Source organism: Hippocampus bargibanti, linkage group LG10, assembly GCF_051943395.1.
Source record: "Hippocampus bargibanti isolate YZ-2025 linkage group LG10, ASM5194339v1, whole genome shotgun sequence".
Taxonomy (NCBI): domain Eukaryota; kingdom Metazoa; phylum Chordata; class Actinopteri; order Syngnathiformes; family Syngnathidae; genus Hippocampus; species Hippocampus bargibanti.
Window position 1 is genome coordinate 19,166,892 of NC_142743.1, and position 21,350 is coordinate 19,188,241.

At 39.0% G+C, this 21,350-nt stretch overlaps 2 protein-coding genes across 2 annotated transcripts; both read left to right on the plus strand.

Annotated features, from left to right (window-relative positions):
* The first annotated feature begins 74 nt into the window (after positions 1 to 74).
* On the plus strand, positions 75 to 8,294 carry LOC148892793 (recombining binding protein suppressor of hairless-like). The gene is made up of 11 exons (XM_089006097.1): positions 75 to 308; positions 713 to 751; positions 887 to 982; positions 1,074 to 1,239; positions 1,568 to 1,742; positions 1,828 to 1,965; positions 2,091 to 2,203; positions 3,041 to 3,181; positions 5,201 to 5,356; positions 5,482 to 5,585; positions 6,605 to 8,294. Exons 1-11 carry the CDS (start codon positions 289 to 291, stop codon positions 6,960 to 6,962), a joined length of 1,506 nt encoding a protein of 501 aa, XP_088862223.1. The 5' UTR covers positions 75 to 288; the 3' UTR covers positions 6,963 to 8,294.
* Positions 8,295 to 8,496: 202 nt separating this feature from the next.
* LOC148892794 (stromal interaction molecule 2-like) lies at positions 8,497 to 20,096 on the plus strand. The gene is made up of 12 exons (XM_089006096.1): positions 8,497 to 9,590; positions 12,177 to 12,307; positions 14,257 to 14,368; positions 14,444 to 14,555; positions 14,645 to 14,760; positions 15,126 to 15,303; positions 15,768 to 15,945; positions 16,011 to 16,172; positions 17,342 to 17,442; positions 17,539 to 17,792; positions 18,099 to 18,288; positions 18,385 to 20,096. The coding sequence occupies exons 1-12, from the start codon at positions 9,467 to 9,469 to the stop codon at positions 19,766 to 19,768; spliced, it is 3,042 nt and encodes a 1,013-aa protein (XP_088862222.1). The 5' UTR covers positions 8,497 to 9,466; the 3' UTR covers positions 19,769 to 20,096.
* Positions 20,097 to 21,350: the final 1,254 nt, after the last annotated feature.

Genomic DNA, 21,350 nt, shown 5'->3' on the forward strand with positions numbered 1-21,350 from the left:
TACCGAGCACTGTCAGTGGGTGTCTATTGTGAGAATTTTCCTATTCACGCGCGACTTTACAACTTTCCCACGCCTGTTGTTTGGGCGGCTCGTCGCGGCTCCTGCCTCCCTCACTTTCTCACCATTAGTTGCCCTCCTGTCAACTCCCGAATTTGGATCGCACTCCTCCTCCTGCCTCTAATCTGGTTCTGTTAGCCCTGGTGGTATGGTGATCGTGGGCTCGGTGTGGGTTGCCCTCAGGAGGGGTCTCGCGATTATTCGGACAGGGAGGGGGGCGTTTTTTGGAAAATGGCGCCCGTTGTTACCGGGTAAGTGGTGATATTGTAGACTAAATGTTTGCTTGATCTATACTGGTGTATCACATCTTGGTTCGCGTAATTTTGAGAAGGTTCTGTGCTCCAGGGAGGTGCTCAAACAAAGTTCTTGCGGCAGTACCTGCTGCGTGTGTTCGTACAGTGTCAAATACAGTATGTCAACATAGCGAGAGACCCTAACGTGAATCGGGCATGCATGAATATTAATGAGGTTCCATGTGTGAAAAATATTTTCCCATTTACAGTACATTTTTAATACTATTCTTAACAAGTAACTTTTGCCATTCATATCGACTCAGTTATAGACATATATTTGAATAATGTCTTCATTTTTTGGTTACAATACTATGACTACATGATCATTCTTCTTGTCGCGTTCACCTTACATTATTTTTTAGGAAGTTTGGTGATCTGTGTCAACCCCAACGTTTAACAAGGTAAACTAAATGTAAAAAACATTTTATGATTGTTACTCTGTTAAACTCCAATTATGTGCAACCAGACCTCATAATACAGAGCGCCGTGTGTAATGTTTTGACTACCCCAAAGAGTTAACACGATCTTCTATTCAGGGAGGCAATGCGAATGTACTTAAAAGAAAAGGATGATCAAACAGTCCTTATTCTGCATGCAAAAGTGGCACAAAAGTCCTATGGCAATGAGAAAAGGTATGTGCGTGCCCGCGCGTGTGTGTGTACTTAGTTTCATAAAGAATGCTATGCTCGTCCCCATGTTTTTATTATTTATTTATATGGGTAGGTTTTTCTGCCCTCCACCATGCGTCTATCTGCTGGGAAGCGGCTGGAAAAAGAAGCTCGACACGATGCAAAAGGAAGGCTGCACAGAGCAGGAGGCTCAGCCCTGTGCTTTCATCGGGATTGGCAACAGTGAAGTGGAGATGCAGCAACTCAATTTGGAAGGGAAGGTGAGAACTCTTGTGCGAAAGAAGGTACTGTAGGTAGTCTGCCTACAATGTTAAGTACTACTACATTTATATACTCTAATGTACTACATATACATAATCATGAGATTCTATGCCACTGCATACTGCACAATAATAATAAACTTATATTGATGACTTTGTCTATTTTGCTTGCACTTTGGAAAGGCGGAAAAGATTTACGTTGATGACAATTGTAAAAAGAAGCAGAACCAAAACAAACTTCACAATTCAAAATTTCCTCACCGAGGGCTCAATGTCACCCTACGTTTCACTTCCACTGCAATAACTGGTGTTTTTATCCCCACACTAGAACTTCTGCGCTGCTAAGACCTTGTACATCAGTGACACAGACAAAAGGAAACATTTCATGTTGTCTGTGAGAATGCTGTATGCCAACAGCGCAACCATCGGAGCTTTCCTCAGTAAGAGAATCAAAGTCATATCAAAGCCTTCCAAGAAGAAGCAGTCCTTGAAAAATGCAGACTGTGAGTATGAACGTATACACAATATGCTCTTTTTGCAATTGATTCAATGGAGTACCTATTCGCGTCTTTGCTGCGATGTCCACAGTGTGTATTGCATCGGGAACAAAGGTAGCTTTATTTAACCGCCTGCGATCACAAACAGTCAGCACCAGATATCTACATGTGGAAGGAGGAAACTTTCATGCTAGTTCCTTGCAGTGGGGGGCCTTTTACATCCATCTCCGTGAGTCCTCCTTTCCAGTTCGAATTGTCTGTTCTGTCGAATTCTCTTTCTGTTCTCTACTTGCTGTTTTCCAGCTTTGTTTCATGTCATGATGTCATCATGATGCTTTTTCTCATTTTCTTCAGTGGATGACGATGAATCTGAAGGGGAGGAGTTTGCCGTGCGAGACGGTTACATTCATTACGGCCAGACAGTCAAACTGGTCTGCTCTGTAACTGGCATGGCACTGCCCAGATTGGTATGCATGTGACTTCACGTACACTCAATAGACAAAATAATTGGCTAACCTGGCCAACCTTCCGCGAGGCAAAATGGACGACAAATTATTTTTTTGAATGCGTATGCCTGGTTATATCCATGCGTTTGTAGAGAAGCGCATTTCTGAGGTCAAATCCGAGTCACTGTCTAAGGAAACAATCTCCATTATTGTGGTTCACAGTCTTCTATACCTTGACAAAAGCAAGGATTGTTCAAAATGAGAGATTTAAACAATTGTGTCTCTAATTTCTCCCTGATTTATTCATTTCCCAATAGTTTTGTCCATACAGTATTATTAGAATGTTGAATAACTGATCTTACCATTGCCGTGATGCGTGGAGCATTTGGAATGTTATTTTTCAGGCTAAGTTGGTCGCTATAATACAGCTGTGTGTATTTATTTTTAATGATTTATGTAAGATCTTTCTTGAACACTGAAGGTTTTCATTGTACAAAATGTTTTTGTAGGACAACAAATTAAATTTTGATAAAAAACAAAGAGGTCTAAGCTAATTAAGCAACATGAAGTTACGGGTTATACCTTATCTAACTTTTTTTGCCCATTCACTGAATTTAACGACATTTGATTGGAATTGGATTGGATTTACCTTTATCTGTCTCGCAGTGGAGAAATTTACATTTCACTGCAGCAAAGTTATTAAAGTAAGAGAAAAGGAATGAAAGAAGTAGAAAAACAAAGTCCAGGAGCTGCTGGAAAGGCAGACACTCTTGAACAAAAAAAATGATGATTATAGTACTGATGTGTCTGCTTAACGTGACCCCCCCCCCCCCCCCCCCCCGCCCTCTTATTTCTAAGGTCATCCGTAAAGTGGATAAGCAGGCAGCATTGTGGCATGCAGACGACCCGGTGTCCCAGCTCCATAAGTGTGCCTTTTACTTGAAAGACACGGAACGGATGTACCTCTGTCTTTCACAGGATCGAATAATTCAATACCAGGTAGGCGGCTGAAGCAAAGCACCTCAAGTTGGCCTGATTATGATATACAGGCATTTCCAACGATGAATAAAACGTTCAGTCTTCACTTGGTGGAATATTAGGCTGCTCAACAGTGCTTTGACGCCAACTGCAGGCAGTTTAGTAAAGTTTATAAATAAAGTGTGTCGCTATAGTGCCATCTTGTGGCAATTTGATGTTTTAGAAAGCTCAGAAACACAATGATATCATGGCTTACGAACGCCTGAGCTAAGGGACTTTTCACATTACAAACATTGAATTCTTGAGAATATAATCTTGGCATACGAATTGGTTTTCGGGAAACACACGGAGCGCCACAATGGCTGGTGGACTAGTTTTCGGCGGAAGTACACCAAACCACACGGCCCAACAGCGCCACCGTGGTTGCCGGACTATCATGGTATGTTATGGAGTGCACACTTGCTTTTTTGGGACCGAAAAAGACCCCACCACAGGGTAGTGTTAAACTAAAGAGGACACAAAAGAAAATTACGGTTGAGCAGAAGAATGAGATCATCGAAAAACACAAATGAGGTGTGCGTTTGTGTGACTTCCCAGTACCAGTATGCTAAGTCGACCATTGCTATATGTGGTTAAGGGTGTTTCTGTGTTGTCTAAGCAAAGGTCTCAGGCAATAGAAGAGGTTGAAAAACTTCTGTTGATTTGGGTTAACGAAAAGCAGCTAGTAGGGGGACAGTGTGTGAGGGTGTTATCGCCGAGAATGCACGGCAACTTCATCGTCAAGAGGCAACTACATCAACAACCATCACAAAGGTAAATAAAATGACTTTGTTATACGGTGCAGTTCATTTCTTTAATTACAATAGAAGAGCACATTTATTATACATGAAATTAGTATATTTTGTGAAGTTTTAAGGCTTATTTAGTAGAAAATTGTGTTTTATGGGGACCTGGAAATGGATTATTCTCATTTTTAATGGTTTCCTATGGGAAATTAATGTTTGGAAAACACACTTTTCGCCTTACACACACTTTCTGGGAACCAATTAAGTTCGTAAGCTGAGGTATCACTGTAGTACTTTTTTTGTAAACAGGTTTAAGAAAAGTGCAAAAGGTGAATTTGCGTGTACTACATCGTGAATAGACGAATAATATATAGTACTTTACACTGCTTTTTTTCCTTCGGCGTCCGCCTGAGTCCGAGCGTGTGTGTTGGGCGACCTCTTCTGGCCGTAACTGAGAGCGATTTTTCACAGCTGTATTCTTTACGTGTGTTTTCTTTAACCCACTATATAAAATATAAATCGATGATAATATGAAATATAAAACGATGACAACGACACTAAAAGGTAAGTATAACATTTATAAATGAACTGTACAGCAAACAGTTGTATACAGGGATAGTTATGCAGTAATAAAAACCGATAATATGAAATATAAAATGATGTAAACGACAGTAAAAGGAAACTATAACATTCATAAATGAACTGTACAGTAAACAGTTTTGTATACATTACTGGTACAGTTATACAGGAATAAACATTGATAACATGAAATATAAAATGATAAAAGTGACACTAAAAGTTATAGAATTTATAGATTAACTAAAAAGTTTGGTATATAATAATATTCAATAGAGATCGTTGCTTAAAAAGAACAAATTGACATATAATCCATATAATCCTGTCATGTAAACGTCATGTCAGTCATTTCGACTGGATTTCGAATTACGACTGTTTGACTTACGACCGTTTTGTCGGAACGGAACCCGGTCGTAACTCGGATGTTAGCTGTCTATGGAAAAAGTTAAAAAATACACCATTCATTGGAGTTCGCCTTATACTCTGGTGCGCCGTACACATCGGAAAATACGGTAGTTTGTCATATTTATATTGGAAATACTGTACCATTTAAAGCATTCACAGGACAGAGGGGCAGAAGGTAAGCATACCCTTTGATTAAATAACGAGTTGAGTTCACTTGACAGAAATAGCCTTCAGCCATATATCAACCTAAGTGTGAAATGATTTATGGCTTCAGGCTGCGCCATGCGTCAAAGAGGAAAACAAGGAGATCATTAATGACGGCGCCTGCTGGACCATCATCAGCACAGACAAAGCGGAGTATACGTTCTATGAGGGCATGGGACCTGTTTCCACGTCAGTCACTCCAGTACCTGTCGTGGAGAGCCTGCAGGTGCGCAGACATACACACACAAACACAAAAAATAATATAATGTATCTATTATGGATTTATATTAAAGGATAATTTGCTTTTTGTTGCCTTGAAGTAATCTTTTTTTGATGGTTGTGTCATTTCAGTTAAATGGCGGAGGTGATGTGGCCATGTTAGAGCTGACTGGGCATAATTTCTCCCCGCAATTAACGGTGTGGTTTGGAGATGTGGAGGCAGATACCATATATAGGTATGTTAGTTTTAGGTACAAATTGACCATACTTACAAAAAAAGTTAGTGATATGCGTTCAGGTTTTGTCTCAATGACAAGGGGAGGGGTGGTGACAATAAGGCGCTGGTCAGACCTATGGCGAAGTTTTTTTCTTTCCACGAGGGGGGAGCATTTCCTTTTTTTCCATGTTAGCACCTTGTCGCTTCAGCTGTTGTTAAAAAGCTATATAAACCAATATGTATGTTTTGCATTTTACGGGTAACGTCCGACTTACGACCGGTTCGACTTACGACCATGACCTCCAGACCCTATTTTTAACATTTTAATTCTACGCTTGGCACCGCAACGCACTAGCAGGCCGGCAATGCGTATGACAATTTTGGCCAGCCAGCCAGCATCTCAGCCTCGCACAGCAATGGTGATGGCACCAGAGGGGGGAGTCTGCGAGTCATTCAGTTTCCAAGTCTCTATTCAACATTTTGAATGTATTTCGACTTACGACCATTTGGTCGGAACGGAACTCGGTCGTAAGTCGGATGTTACCTGTATTTTGGACAGCCGCCCTCATTTCCAACTCATATAACTCCAGACCCATATAATTTAGGAATTCACTCTATGTTATTTTCCCTTCCACAAGGAGGCAGTATTCCCCTTTTTGTGTGATGTTAGCGCTTTGTTCCAGCTTCAGCTGTTATAAATTTAAACCAATATTTATGTATTGTGTTGCTTTTTATACAGCCGTCCTCATTTCAAGCTCAGATAACTCCAGACCCATATAACTTAGGAATTTAGTCCTTTTTTCTGATGAAACAAGAGAGTGTACGGTTTCTAACGCTGTATTGAATGTTTATGTAGTGCTAAAACTCAATATTCTGTGGGTCCTGGAATTCAAGTGACAATGACAAAAACCCTGGCACCGGAGTAGACATTTTTTGCACATCTGGCAGTGAATGAGTTAATATCTAAACATGTATGTGTCTCTGTGTGTGTGTGGTCTTGAATCCGGACATTTTTGTGATATTCATGTCTCTTTCAAGATGCGGCGAGATCATCCTCTGTGTGGTGCCGGATATTTCGGCTTTCAGAGAGGGCTGGCGCTGGGTCAGGCAACCAGTGCAAGTCCCGGTCACACTGGTCCGTAACGACGGAATCATATATGCCACCTCCCTCACCTTCACCTACACTTCAGAACCCGGACCCCGTCCTCACTGCAGTGTTGCTGAGGCCATATTGAGGACTCACGCCAGCTCTTCATCAACAGCATCAGCATCCCAGACTTCTTCATCTTCACCTTCCTCCTCACTGGACGCGCTCACTAATGGCCAGGTGGTTTACCATAGTTGTGACTCAGGCATGCTATCGGGGTCATCTGCCCTCTCCATGTTGTCATCGTGATAGTCATAGCCAGCGTGTTATTTTTAAATATGCATAATGACCAAACCCATTTGGCGTTTCTGAGGAGGACCTTTGAAAACGCTTGAAGGGAAGTGCAAGTTTTTGGGTCCATCTAGTGGACTATTTTGGACTCACTCTTTGAGGCAGGATTCAAGGCAAAGGCATTTTAGCTGTTTAAAAACCACAAAGACAAATGATATCGCTCATTGCTGTGTGCAAGGAATAATTGCGATGGCAGTTTTTGTATAGAAATAGAGTACAGTCCAAAATATTTGACTTTTTGTATTCCTGCTTTATTTTACAAGCTTTTTCAGAGGTTCAGTTTACATACCATTCAACACAGAAATGTCACTCTTTTAAATCTTACAGAAATGTAATTTTGATTACATTATTTAGCAACACGAGCAGGACAATATACCATATTTTCTGGTGTATAAGGCACACACCCAATTAACTTGTTCACTGCCAGACGTGCAAAAATGTATCCACTCCAGTGCCAGGGTTTTTGTCATTGTCACTCGAATTCCAGGACCCACAAAATATTGAGTTTTAGGACTACATAAACATTCAATGCATCGTAAGACTCTATTCTTTCATCAGGGAAAAAAAGAGTTAATTCCTAAATTATATGGGCCTGGAGTTATATCATCTTGAAATGAGGGTGGCTGTCAAAAATACAATGCAATACATACATATTGGTTGATATTGCGCTTTAACAACAGCTGAAGCTGAAACAAAGCCCTAACATGGAAAAAAGGGAAATGCTGCCCCCTTGTGGAAAAGAAAAACATAGCCTGAGGCCATGGCCAACACTTTATCATCACCCAAGCATGGAAAAACAAAACCTGAACAAATTTGGGAATGGCGCTCTACGTCATATTTTCAGTTCCTGAATTCGTGAATGGCAGTGAATGAGTTAAAAATCCTGTGTGGATCTGACACAGTTTTAATGTACCTGCATTTTTATTAATAGTGTATTTTCAACCTTTTTCCACATCGTACTATAAGACCCACCTACAATGAATGACATTTTTTAATATGTTTTCCATATATAAGGCACACCACATCATAAGGTGCTACAGTAGTGGCTGGTGTTGCGTTTTATATACAGTATTCCAGCATGGACCGCGCAGCACTTTCTTTACAGTGGAAAACGGAGTCGGTGGCTGCTGACAGGAGTTGTAGCTGTTGTAGCTCTTCACATATAAGGCACACCGCCGTATAAGGCGCGGGGTCATCTTTTGAAGAAAATGAAGGCTTTTGGGCGTGCATTATACACCGGAAAATACAGTACGTATTTGAAAATCTCTTTGTATGATTCAGTCACTGCACATTCTAAACAATAATAAACATTGTTACATTGAAACCTCTGTGGTAATTCAACGAAAGCGATCACGGATGCGATCATTCATTAGTGAGTCCTGATACCGAAAGGCTGCATAGTGTAAAGTACAAGCTGTGGGTGATCATTTAGTTTTGTTCTGCAATGAAAGCCATTCATTGTCATGATAATCGTACTTTTCCGCAGAAATCGGCCGATCATGATTTAGCGGTCGATCGACCTACTGGCGCATCATTAAATTTAACAAATCTCTTGTTGTTATTACTCATTGGATTTGTGTTCCTATTCAAGAACCTTAGCACACCCTACTGAGCTCAATGCTGCAGGGCCCCTATTGGGCATGGCTACAGGTCAATGTTGTGCCACTATATTTAAACCGGGAAGACATTGCTGGAATGAAACCGTATACTTTGTTAGGGTACTGTTAGTGCGGCTGTGAGACTGTTTGCGTCCTTTTGCGCTATTAATGTACCTGCTTAATCATTTAAACTCGTTTGTGGAGCATGTCTGCTGAATTTAATTTCTCTCTCTCACACACACAGCACTAATAGCTATTCCTGTTCTGATCTCAAGCAAAAGTTTAAAATAGGAACTTTTTATGCCACATACATCCGCACTATAATTCGAAAGCAAATCAAAGACAGGTAATAAGTATACGGCAGTGACCGGAACAACTGTGTACGACATTTCTTTTCATCCGCGACACATTTGGGATGGGGGTTGGCGTATGAGGAAACCTAATAATGTGATGAGACCCTGCTACTGGACTGAGACGGAGAGAGAGAAAGAGTCAGAGGGGCGTATTGAAGTCTTCCCACGACTGTGAAAGAGGATTGAAGGATTGGATTTGTGTTATCATACAAAATTGATCCCAAGTGAACACGAGGAAACAGGATTAAAGACATCACATGTTCATCTTCAACCACTGGATTTTTTTCTCGTTTTTGTGATTTCCATTTAGGTCTTTAAAATGGAACAATTTCTGGATTCACCCTCATCAGCTTTTTAATATGATCTATGGAATAGAACTGATTTTTCTGGAATTCCAATAGGCGACGGTTTAGGCACTGTGCAGTTGCCCTCGATACCTGAACGTTTTGTTCATCCCTCAGTCCGCCTTTCTTTTATTTATTTTTTTATCAGGAGTTTCTCAACTTTCGACATGCTTCCTTTTGACCTGTTTTTATTCCTCATTTTCCCTGCTGCTCTTTTGGTCGCTGCTCAAAATGCCGGTGATATATCAAGCAACAGTTTTCTGAGTGGGGGTACAGGTTTCAATCCAGGGGGTAAGTCGACTGAATGAATCACACCGTAATTCCCGTAAAACATCACTAACACAGTACTCTGTTATGTTGTTGTTTCGATAGCAGTAATTCCTGACCTTTATTGAGCCGAGTTTGAAAAATCACCACCAAACTAAATTGCTCAAAAAAGTGGATGCTTATGACAGTTTCTGCAAATTTCCCCATTGTGGGACGAATAAAGGTTTTCTGATTCACCTTTTTTTCCCTGTCATTACATTATTTTTTCAGTCACCATATTTTCCGGTCTATAAGGCACACCCAAGCCTTGATTTACTTGAAAAGATGACCCTGTGCCGTATACGCAGGTGTGCCTTATATGTGAAATATTGAGCGACAACAGGTCTCACAACTATGCTGTCAGCAGCGAGCGATTCCATTTCCCCTTGTAGAAGTCGTGCGTACCCTCAGGCTCTACTCTAGCGCCTTATAATGTGGTGTGCCTTATATTTGGAAAACGTAAATATTTATATATTATATTTTGAAAATATTTTCCATTCAGGTGCGCCTTAAACCACGGTGCGGCTTATACATTGGAAAATACGGGTTTGGTTATTTCTGTCACTATACGTTGCTGACATAGATGGACAGCAACACATTATCTGTTAATAAATAATTGTCTCGCCAATTAAGTCAAAGTTCAAAAGTTAAGCAGAAACCAAGGGAGCATGTTTTGGTCGTGTTATATGTTGATGAACAGATGGAAAGATGATTTAGCAAATAATACCTTATATAACCTCATGTCATTGAGCATTAAGGTTGATGTTTTATTTATTATTTTATATTTTATTCAAAGTACAGACAACGGTAGTATTTTGTCACATGGCATATCAGGAGACCTTTTGACTGTGTCTCTCTCGCAGACCAAAGCACATAGATATCTGAGTCACGGACTTGTAAAAACAATAATCTGCTGTTTATTTTCCACTGTAATATTTTAGTCATCTGTATTCAGATGCTAATTTCAGAACATGCAGTGCCACGCCGGTCCAAGACGGTTTATTTTGATAAGTTGAATGATTCTCCAGATACACATTCAGCAAGTATTTTCTAGAATTCCAGTACAATGACAGACAAACTGTCTCCCTGTTACAACATCATATTTTCTTCACTTCTGTTCCGGACTTTATTTAAATTCTACAGGATTTGATTTTGACAAATAAATACTGTACCATATTTTTAGAAACAGAAAGCCTTTTATAGTCCCACAATGGGGACAGTTGCAATCTAAATACAGCAGCAAAATTGAAACAGATATAAACAAAGTATTCAATGCATCATAAAAATAAAATAAAATACCGTAGTTTCCGGAATAACAGCCGCGACTTTTGTCACAAGCAGTTTAACCCTGCGGTTTATGCAACGATGCGGCCAATTTATGCATTTTTTCTCGTGGCCGCCATAGGGCGCTCGAGTACTAAAGGTAAGAGTGAGACACGGCGAATATATGTGCCGAGGAAGACGCAAGTTAATGTAACTATGTAACTACGCGTGTGAATCGTGCATTTAAAGGATAACCGACGTCACTTTGTTTTTTAACGGACACCACAAAAACGTTTTATAGCATCTAAAATACCCAAAACACGGAGTATGATGTTTTTAGTCAAATGCAAAACACCGATAAAAATTGAGCTGCAAATTGGACATTTTCATATACACACATAAGTGTATATGCGTATTCTTTATAAACGTGCGGCTTATAGACAGGTGCGGTTTATGTATGTCCAAAATGTTTTGTCATTTAAAAAATGTACTGGGTGAGGCTTATAATCAGGTGCGCTTTTTAGTCCGGAAATTACTGTAAACAAAATAGTAGAACGGAAAGGGATTTAAAAAGAGTTAGCGGCTGCACAGAGGGTGCCATGATGGGGGAAACTTTCACAACAGGTGCAGCTGTAACAAAGCACTTCACCTAATAGTCAACACAAAGCAAAATAATAATCACAACAGGAACATAAAAACATGGACAGTTGTGCAATCTTAACGACTTTCCCCATGTACTCTATGATGTTTGATTACAAGACGAACACTTTATTACATGATATGATACAGTATTTACCGTACAAAACAATGAACAACCTTACTTGGCGGTGTATTTTAGGTGGTACTCAAGTGATCTGAACTATAAGCGCAACAAAGTCGGATCTATTACGTGCATAAAATTATAACAAATATCAACAAAAGTCAATCATCTTTTTTTGTGTTTTTTTTTTTTTTACAAAATAAAAGAAAACTCAATCTGTTGGAGAAACACCAACAGAGCAATCATCTAAACAATGCGGTCTGTCAATTTGAGAAAATATTTCAATGAAAAGCAAGTTACAATTGCAAAACGCAAACATTATTGCAATGTTGTTTTCAAACAAAAGAACCAGTCACTTTAAATCTGTTTTTTTTTTTTTACTTTGCACATGCAATACAAAACACAAAGAACACTATGTCCTGCCAGTCCAAAACACAGCAGGAATATGTTCAAACTTCCGAATGAAGCAATCAATTGTGGATTAACTGAAAACATGTCGTACGCTGTACAGTAACCATGTAATTTATTTGTGTTTTGGACCCGTGTAGACCCATGCATGGTGGTGTCGCCACCGTGTATAAGTGAAGCCGACCGTTACAGCCTGGAGGCTCTGCAAAGCATCCATCAGATGATGGATGATGACAAGGATGGAGGGATTGAGGTGGAGGAGAGTGTGGAGGTATGTTGTTTTCTCATCAGAATCAGAAAATCTCATCCTTCCTGAAATAATTTCATATTGTCACTAAGTTGCAAGAGACACAAGCGATTAAAATCAATGATGAAAAATTAATGATGACAGGTGCTTTGGCTGAAAAAAAAAATGCTACTTTAAGGATAGCAACAGTCTAATTTGACTTTTGGCTCTTTGACAAATATACTAATATGATTTGCCCTCATACATTTGACACTCTTAAAATATTACAACACACCAACCCAGTCATCTAAATATATTTGTTTAAATTTCATATTGCACTTTGGACATTCGTGTCTGTGACTTTAGCGATTGGCCTTTCACCTTCCAGGATGGACTTTCAAGTTATGTTATACACAGCCTCGGGTTACAGTTGCCGTAGAGACGTCAAGAGAGTGACATAAGCTCCTCAGAGCTCACTCCCGAGATGTCTTCGGTCATCAAAGGGAAGCCTTCATCTTTATCCAAGGCTACATTTCAAGACACTATGCAGACAAGTTTCCGTATCTATTTTAAATACATCATCAAAGGATGCCACACGAGGTCACCCGGAGCAAACATGTCCGAGGTGAGGGAACAGATAAAACCCCTATGATGAGACAAATTACATAAGCCTCTTTGAGAAGGGTAAGACTCCCCTTCCACTTGCCCTCTGTGGGTAGCACTGAGGGGGTGTGGGCATGCAAGTCACCCAAGTTGGTGAGAGCATAGAAGCATGTGGGTGATGGAATCGGTTCGGACTGCTGTTGTTGCTCCTCCGCATTGTGACGATCGAGACAAGGTGGCTCTCGCAGGAATAGCCCAGGACTTCAAGATGGCGCCGCATGAGTGGCTGCGTTTACAGCAGTCCCTGTAATTTGTTTTTGCTGCTGTGAAATATACATTTCTCAATTGTGAGACCAATAAAGGCTCATCTAATCTAAAAAGAGGTTATTCATGCTATGTCAATGTCAATATGTGCACATTATCCAACTACCAAAGCAGGATTCAAAGCGTGCTGTCATAATATTGCATATCAATCGGAAACAGAAATTGCATTTATATGAAGCATGGAAAGCAAAGGTGTTGGTCCATATATGCAGCTGAAGTTCAGGAACTTGAAAATGCTTCTTCAGCCAAGTCTAAATGTACGCTGACAATTGGAGGCACGTTGCTTCCATGGCTCCACTCCTCAATCTATACTTAGAGTAGAATGCTAAAAATAATCCTTTCCAGTCAAACCTGGACACACAGTTGGGGATCAGGCGCATGTTACATACCCGGTATGAAAATAAAATGTAAAATGTATTTTTTTTTTTGCGGGATGTAAATTAGGGTATTTTTGACAAAAAAAGAAAACAATGGAATTGAAGCTGATAATTTATGACGCTGTCTATATTTTGCCAAGTCTAAAAAAGATTCATATGTAAATATGTAACTAAACAGAGAAACAAAATAAATAAGTAAATACATAAGTACACAATCAAACACATACATAATTAAAGTGCAATATAAATCAATATGTATTGTATAGTTTAAATAAATAAATAAATAAACAAATAAAGGCATAATAAATAATATAAAAGCATAATAAATAAATAACCTAATTAATAAGTAAATAAATGAATACATAAACAAACAAATGAACAAATAAATAATTAAATAAAGCGCTATATAAATCAATATGTATTGTATAGTATAAATAAATAAATAAAAGCATAATAAATGACATAATACATACATACATACATACATACATACATACATACATACATACATACATACATACATACATACATACATGAGCAGAAAACATAAGGCAAAGGAACAATACAACTGATTATTTGATCAGAATAGTATGTATTTGGGATATAAACTGTCCTGTGAATTATTTTTTTTCCCGAAGGTGTTTCCAACCTGTTGTTGCTAACCCCAAACATTTTCTTAAAATCTTGCAGTTCATCATTGAAGACATGAAGCAACAGCAGACCAACAAACATAGCCACCTGCACCGAGAAGACCAGCACATTACAGTGGAGGAACTTTGGAAAGGCTGGAAGTCATCTGAAGGTATTTGTCCAGTCGATAAAATGTGTACAAACATTTGATACATTCCCAAGTCTTACATGTTTTCTCACTTCCCAGTTCATAATTGGACTCAAGACGACGTTATCCGCTGGCTAAGGGAGTTTGTCGAATTGCCGCAGTATGAAAAGAACTTTAAAGATTTCAAAGTCAATGGAAACACACTCCCGAGGTGATCATATTCTGTGTTCAAGCAAATGTCAGAAAACACACATTTATCTTTATTAAAACAACATCAGTATCGCTCTGTCTATTCCATAGAATTGCAGCCAATGAGCCTTCATTCCTTAGTGGCCAGCTGAGAGTTCAGGATCAGCGAGACAAACAAAAGCTCAACATCAAAGCTCTTGATGTTGTTCTATTTGGACCACCGACACGTAAGGAACATGGAGGAAGGCTTTTAACTCTTTCAACACAAGTTTCCTCGAAATGTCAAGGACAGCTCATGACAGTAACAATGCTCGGATTGATTTTTTTTTTACTCTCAGAGAGCTCCAGAGATTCTGTGCGTCATAAATGATCAATGCCTGTATCAATAAAGCCCCTAGTTTCAGTTTTCAAAATGATATTCACATTCACGGTTCATTAAGTGCAAGATAACACTTCATTTCAGCTGCTATTGATTATGACGACATTGCAAAGAAGCAATCAACCACTTAGAAATGAAATGTATTATTATTATTATCCACGATACATGAAAAATACATCATTTTTAATCATAACAATTTTTTCCCCCACACAGGCCCCCCTCACAATTATATGAAAGATCTACTGCTCATTGTGTCAGTGGTGATGGGAGTTGGGGGTTGCTGGTTTGCTCAGATCGAGAACAAAAGCAGCAAGATCCATATAAACAAGATGATGAAGGATTTGGAAAGTCTGCAGCGAGCTGAACAAAGCCTCCTTGATATGCAAGAACAGTAAGAGCAAATTGTCAAAGTCTTCGTCTGCGTAGGCTCTCAGTCGTACAGGAATGGTCCATCGAGGAAAGGTTTCTTCAGCCGCCATCTCTACTTCTTTGAAGGCGTCGGACATAACACTCCTCATCCGAAGAGCTTCGTCAGCAAAATAAAGTTGTGCTGGTAACTCTGGCCCTGTATATATCCTTAATGGGCATATGTGGTGGTGCCAGACCTCTGCCCTGATAGGTCCCTGCTCTACGGTTGTGGGGAGCAGTGGACTACTCCCTGAAGCTAATCTGATTAGTTCTTTTGGTCTGTCTGATTACCTCTAATCTTCTACGCCTGGCTGACGAAGCTCTTCGGATGAGGAACGGAATGTCCGACACCTTCAAAAGAAGTACAGAGGACGGCTGAAGATACCATCTCAAAGTCTCCCTCGCCAGGAATTGACGTTATCACCGTACAATTTGCCTCCCATTCAGGCTGGAACGAGCCCAGGAGGAGAAACGTAATGTGGCGGAAGAGAAACAAAACTTGGAGGAGAAGATGAGGGATGAGATCATGGGGGCACAGGAGGAGGCTCATCGCCTGCAAGAGTTGAGGCAAGGTGCCGTCAGTGAACTAAGTCGCCTCCGATATGCAGAAGAAGAACTTGTGCAGGTACCTCGCATGCATTCATAGCTGATAAGTAATCATTTCAAAACTGGGAAATGTTGTGGCCTCAGGTCCGTGGAGCACTAAGGCAGGCGGAAAAGGACATGCACGCTACCTGGACTACCTCAGAAGTCCTCCAGCAGTGGCTCCAGTTGACGCATGAAGTTGAGGTCCAGTACTACAATGTCAAGAAACACAATGCTGAATTACAGCTCGCCACTGCTAAAGAAGAGGTGAAACATGGAACTTCTGGGGCTGGGGTCACAAAATTCAAACGACAACCATGTCTCTTCAAATTAGGACATGTTGTGAGACAAACTGTAGTAGCCGCATCGCCTGCTTACAAAGCCTCCAAACAGATCCTGACCGAGAAGGAAGTTGCCCCGGTTTCACAGTCTCCTGACACAGCTTAGCTAGCTCTACGTGATAACATTTTATTTCCTTCTCCGCAAAACTCAAAACAGTAATCGGTGGAGCAGGTTCTAAGGCCTGAACCACTTCGGTCATGACAACCGAACTATGGAGGATCAAACAAAAATAAATAAATAAATAAATAAATAAATAGTACATAAATAAATAGTACATAAATACAAAGTACATAGATAAAAAGTACATAAATAAATCAACCAAAGGATGGATGGATGAATGAAAAATGAATAAATAAATAAATAAATAAAAAGTACATAAATAAAAAGTTCATTAATAAAAAGTACATAAATAAATCAACGGAAGGATGAATGATGAATGAATGAATGAATAAATAAATAAATAAATAAATAAATACATAAAAAGTACCTAAATAAATCAACGGAACGATGGATGGATGAATGAATAAATAAATAAATAAATAAATAAATAAATAAATAAATAAATAAATAAATAAATAAATACATACATAAATACATAAATAAATACAAAGTACCTAAATAAATCAACGGAAGGATGGATGGATGGATGGATGAATGAAAAATAAATGAATAAATAAATAAACAAACAAATGAACTAATGAGTAAATAAATAAATAAATACTGTACATAAATCAATGAGTGACAATAAATAAATAAACATGCACATAAATAAATACATCAATAAATAAAAATAAATAAGTACATAAATAAGTACATAAATAAATACGTAAATATGAACAAACGGACATAAGTACATAAGTACATAAATACATAAGTACATAAATACATAAATACATAAATACATACATCAATCGCAAATTTCCCCATTGTGGGACGATTAAAGGCTTTCTGATTCTGATTAATACATTCTAAGTTGATTGCTATTTATTTGTGACACCGATGCCGGAACCTTTCTGACATTCATCTGACAAATATAGCAACTAATAGTGACTCGGCATTTCAATCTGAATATCTGCTTGCATAATTTTCTTCAGGCAGAAAAGATTAAGAAGAAGAGAAGTTCAGTATTCGGGACACTCCATGTTGCCCACAGTTCATCTTTGGATCAGGTTGACCACAAGATTCTTGAGGCTAAGTGAGTCGCATAATAACTAGAGTTAGGTTTGACTTTGAGTCTCCGAAAGTCAACACGGAGATAAATGAAGCACAAATGCCTATTTCTCTCCTAAAGGAATGCCTTGTCGGACGTAACTGCGTGCCTACGGGAGCGTCTTCATCGCTGGCAGCACATAGAGCGCATCTGTGGCTTCCCCATCATCAGGAATCCTGGGCTTACCAACCTCACCACTATGCTCTACTCAGACTCACTTGCTGCAGGTTTTCCTCGAGTCCCTCAGCCATCTCACTTATGGCGGAGCTCGCTTCACGGGTCAATGGAAGACCTGTTGGAAGAGTCTTCCCCGGCTCTGCTGTCTCAAATTCCAGGTGAGGTCCTGCCGGTTTAGTCTTTGTTATTCAGCGATTACGCCAAGTGACTTGGTGGTTAATTTGAGCCAACACTGACTCTGGGGTTCAAACCTTTCAAATAAAGAGTTAAAGCAGATTCTGTAACCTCAAGAGTATGTTAGCTTGTTTGCTAGGTATTTTTTGTTGTTACACCTCAATGTTTTGGCACAAGTTAAATACAAAGATTGCCCATTGGACATCCATCCATCTATTTTCTGAACCGCTTTATCCTCATAAGTGTTACAATTCGCTTTGCTGATTAGCTTTCACGTTGTTTTACTAAAGTTCCAGGTGTACCACTGAAGAATTCCCCTCAACCTCGAACATCGACCATCCACCGGTCACGTCGTCACGGCGTCACTCAACCTCCAACCACTCTAATCTCGGCAGACCCGGACCTTCTCATCCCAATTCGAACTCCCTATGCTTGTTTCGATGAGGATGACGGAGTCTTTCGCAAAGCCGTAATGAAACAGTAAGTTTCTGGTACTTTCATATTCCTGTAAAATGTTTTAAAATATTTGATTCAAATTGTCATTATTCTCCTGTTCCTTCTTTCACTTTTCAATAGAGAGTCTCAAGAAAGGTTCTCCGATTCCGACCATTCCACTTCACCTCCTCATAGCAAAATGTACCCTTGTTCCCCTGCCGATGGCTCCTATCGAAAACTCTTTCGTGACGAAACAGAACCACTCGTCGAAAGGTCAACGACAAAGGCTGCGAGGAAAGAAGTGGAGGCCGATGTTGAATCTCCCATTCGAAAAATTTCACTGGAAGAATTTGAACCTCTTGTAGATGTTTCGTGCCGGAAGATGATGAAAGATAAAGTTCTGGACTGTTCTTTGGAAAATCATTTGATGATGATGTCAAAAGATGGATCGATTATTGAGGCACCATTAAGGAGGCGATCCAGAGGTGGGAGTGAAAGTGCATCGCATTCTGTAATTAGAAAGGTATCGTCCAGCGAATCAGATGCAGAATTTCCACCTTGCAAAATTGAAATCTCGGAGGACGAAAGAGACAATTTATCAAGGAGTCTACCAAAAGATCGAGGGGATTTTCCACTTGAATTCAGCAAGATTGAAGTGGAGGCGTCCGAATTTGGACAAAAGAAGTTATCAAGAGCGATGATGGGGGCTTCGGTAGACACAGCCTCAAGAAAGCTCCTGGAGGCTCCGTTTGATTTAGTCGCCAGAAGGATTACGAGAGATTCAATGGGAATGTCCTTGGATGGAAGTCCTTGTCGAAAGCCTGGGGGGACGGCAAAAGACAAAATGGCTGAGGTATCTGTAATACCCTCAAGGAAAATCTCAAAAGAGAGAGATTTTACAGACACCGTTTCCATACAGGCTGTCCCCAGAGAGGAAACAGAGCGACAAACATCTTCAACAGAGACGCTTGAATTAGATTCAGAAAACTCAATAAGTTGGAAGCAATGCAAAGCGGAATGTGATATACCTCTAGGAAGGAGACTACCTCAATTGTCAAGAGATGAGCAGCTTTTAGAAGAAAATAATCCCTTCGAGTCACCCACGGAAGCACATCGTCATCAAATAGTGAGGGACGAGTCGGAGGAGTCTGAATTGAACTTTGGACCTGGTAAAACTGAGCAACCAGACTTTACCGCAACCTCCGACGTGCCACGGAATTCATCTGCAGATACTGATGATGGAATCCTCGAGAAGTCTTGCAACTCCTTGGCAGCAATTCCAACAAGCCTTTCTGCTTTAACTCCCAACGTTCCCCAGAGCTTCCCCAAAATTCAGGCAGCGTCCGAGCCACTGGTGGCGCCAGCAAGAGGAACCTACCAATCCAGTCCGGCCTGGACTGAAGCGAAAGATGACAGAAACAGGGATAAAGAGAAGAGTAAGAAGTCCTTGAAGTTGAAAAATCTTTTTAAAAAGAAAAATGAGTCAATGACAGACAACGTACAAAGCGGTCTCCAGAAACTTTGACAATGGTATCGAGCACATTTTTGATTTATTCCCTCTGATATGCAATCATCCAGGAAAGGTTTCATTTGTACCCTTTCATGAACAGAGGTTACTAAAAACGGACAGCTTATCATATTAGTAAGTTATAGGGTTGTATGAAATAATTGATGTATTCGTGAAGCAATCATTTTTTTGGATATTCTTCACAAAACATCAAAGTGATGTTATTCTCAAAGTAGTGGCCCAATGTTTGAAACAAATGTCATTAGGTGCTTATTTGAAAAGGTTTCTTCAGCCATCATCTGTACTTCTTTGAAGGTGTCAGACGTTTCGAAGCGAAACGTTTAAGAAGCGAAACGTCCGACACCTTCAAAGAAGTACAGATGACAGCTGAAGAAACCTTTTCACTAACTTCACCTAATCACTTTGAAAGCCTCTTTATTTATTTATTTATTTATTTATTTATTTATTTATTTATTTATTTATTTATTTATTAGAAATAATAATGATACATTTCATTTATTCATTTATTTATTTTCATTTTATTTATTGTTTAATTCTTTAATTTATTTTTTATTGTATTTATTTATTGTTTAATTCATTCATTTATTTTTTATTTATCAAACTGATGTTATTCTATTGTCTCAAAGTAATAATAATAATAATAATAATAATAATAATAATAATAATACGTTTTATTTCTAAACGCCTTTCAAAACTCTCAAGGATGCTTTACAGTCACGGGATAAGAACTTTTTTTTTTTTTTTGCGGGTGAGCAGCGGCAGCCATTCGCACCAGCATTCACTCTACCCAGAAGTAACACAGCAGCAAAGTTATGAAAGGAAGAGGAAAGGAAAGAAAGACGTAGAAAAACCAAATACTATCTATCTATCTATCTATCTATCTATCTATCTATCTATCTATCTATCTATCTATCTATCTATCTATCTATCTATCTATCTATCTATCTATCTATCTATTTATTTGTTTTATTCTTATTTGTTATTTTATGTGTTGTTTAATGTATTAATTCGTTTATTAATTAACTTATTTGTTTGTTTGTTTGTTTGTTTATTAGTTTTTATTTGCCCTTTCGGTAAATTTACAGTTTACATGTGGATAATTTTGACATTGGTTGGTTGTTTAATTTTCGCCTAATTTCCTGCCTAATTTTGCCTAATTTCATGAATTGGAGATCAACACTCAGGGTCAACACAAATTAATGTTTAACATCAAAATTAACATAACTTTGCTGCTGTGAAATGTAAATTTCTCCACTGCGAGACGAATAAAGGTACATCCAATCCAATCCAAAATTAACAAATGTGATCACACAGAAGTCTTATAAGAAGGAATCATAGCATACATAAATGTGAATATCGCAAGGCACCCTTAGAATGATTGACAGATGCATGTGCAAATATATCAATCATTCATTCATAAATCTCTTACACTTTTACTTCATCACATTTTTTGTCTGATAATTAGTTTTGTACAGGATGGCTAATGTGTTGAATTTTCAGAAAAACATTGCATATTTGCTGACCATATTTTTCGCATAATCAGTTTGTTTCCAAGCATTATGAGCACTTTTCATGTGTT

Coding starts and splice junctions, on each gene's coding strand:
- LOC148892794 (XM_089006096.1), top strand. CDS start 9,467: ATGCTTCCTTTTGACCTGTTTTTATTCCTCATTTTCCCTGCTGCTCTT. Junction 17,443..17,538: donor CACAAGATTCTTGAGGCTAA/GTGAGTCGCATA, acceptor TCTCTCCTAAAG/GAATGCCTTGTCGGACGTAA. Junction 17,793..18,098: donor TCTGCTGTCTCAAATTCCAG/GTGAGGTCCTGC, acceptor GTTTTACTAAAG/TTCCAGGTGTACCACTGAAG.
- LOC148892793 (XM_089006097.1), top strand. CDS start 289: ATGGCGCCCGTTGTTACCGG. Junction 1,743..1,827: donor GTCCTTGAAAAATGCAGACT/GTGAGTATGAAC, acceptor CGATGTCCACAG/TGTGTATTGCATCGGGAACA. Junction 1,966..2,090: donor GGCCTTTTACATCCATCTCC/GTGAGTCCTCCT, acceptor CATTTTCTTCAG/TGGATGACGATGAATCTGAA.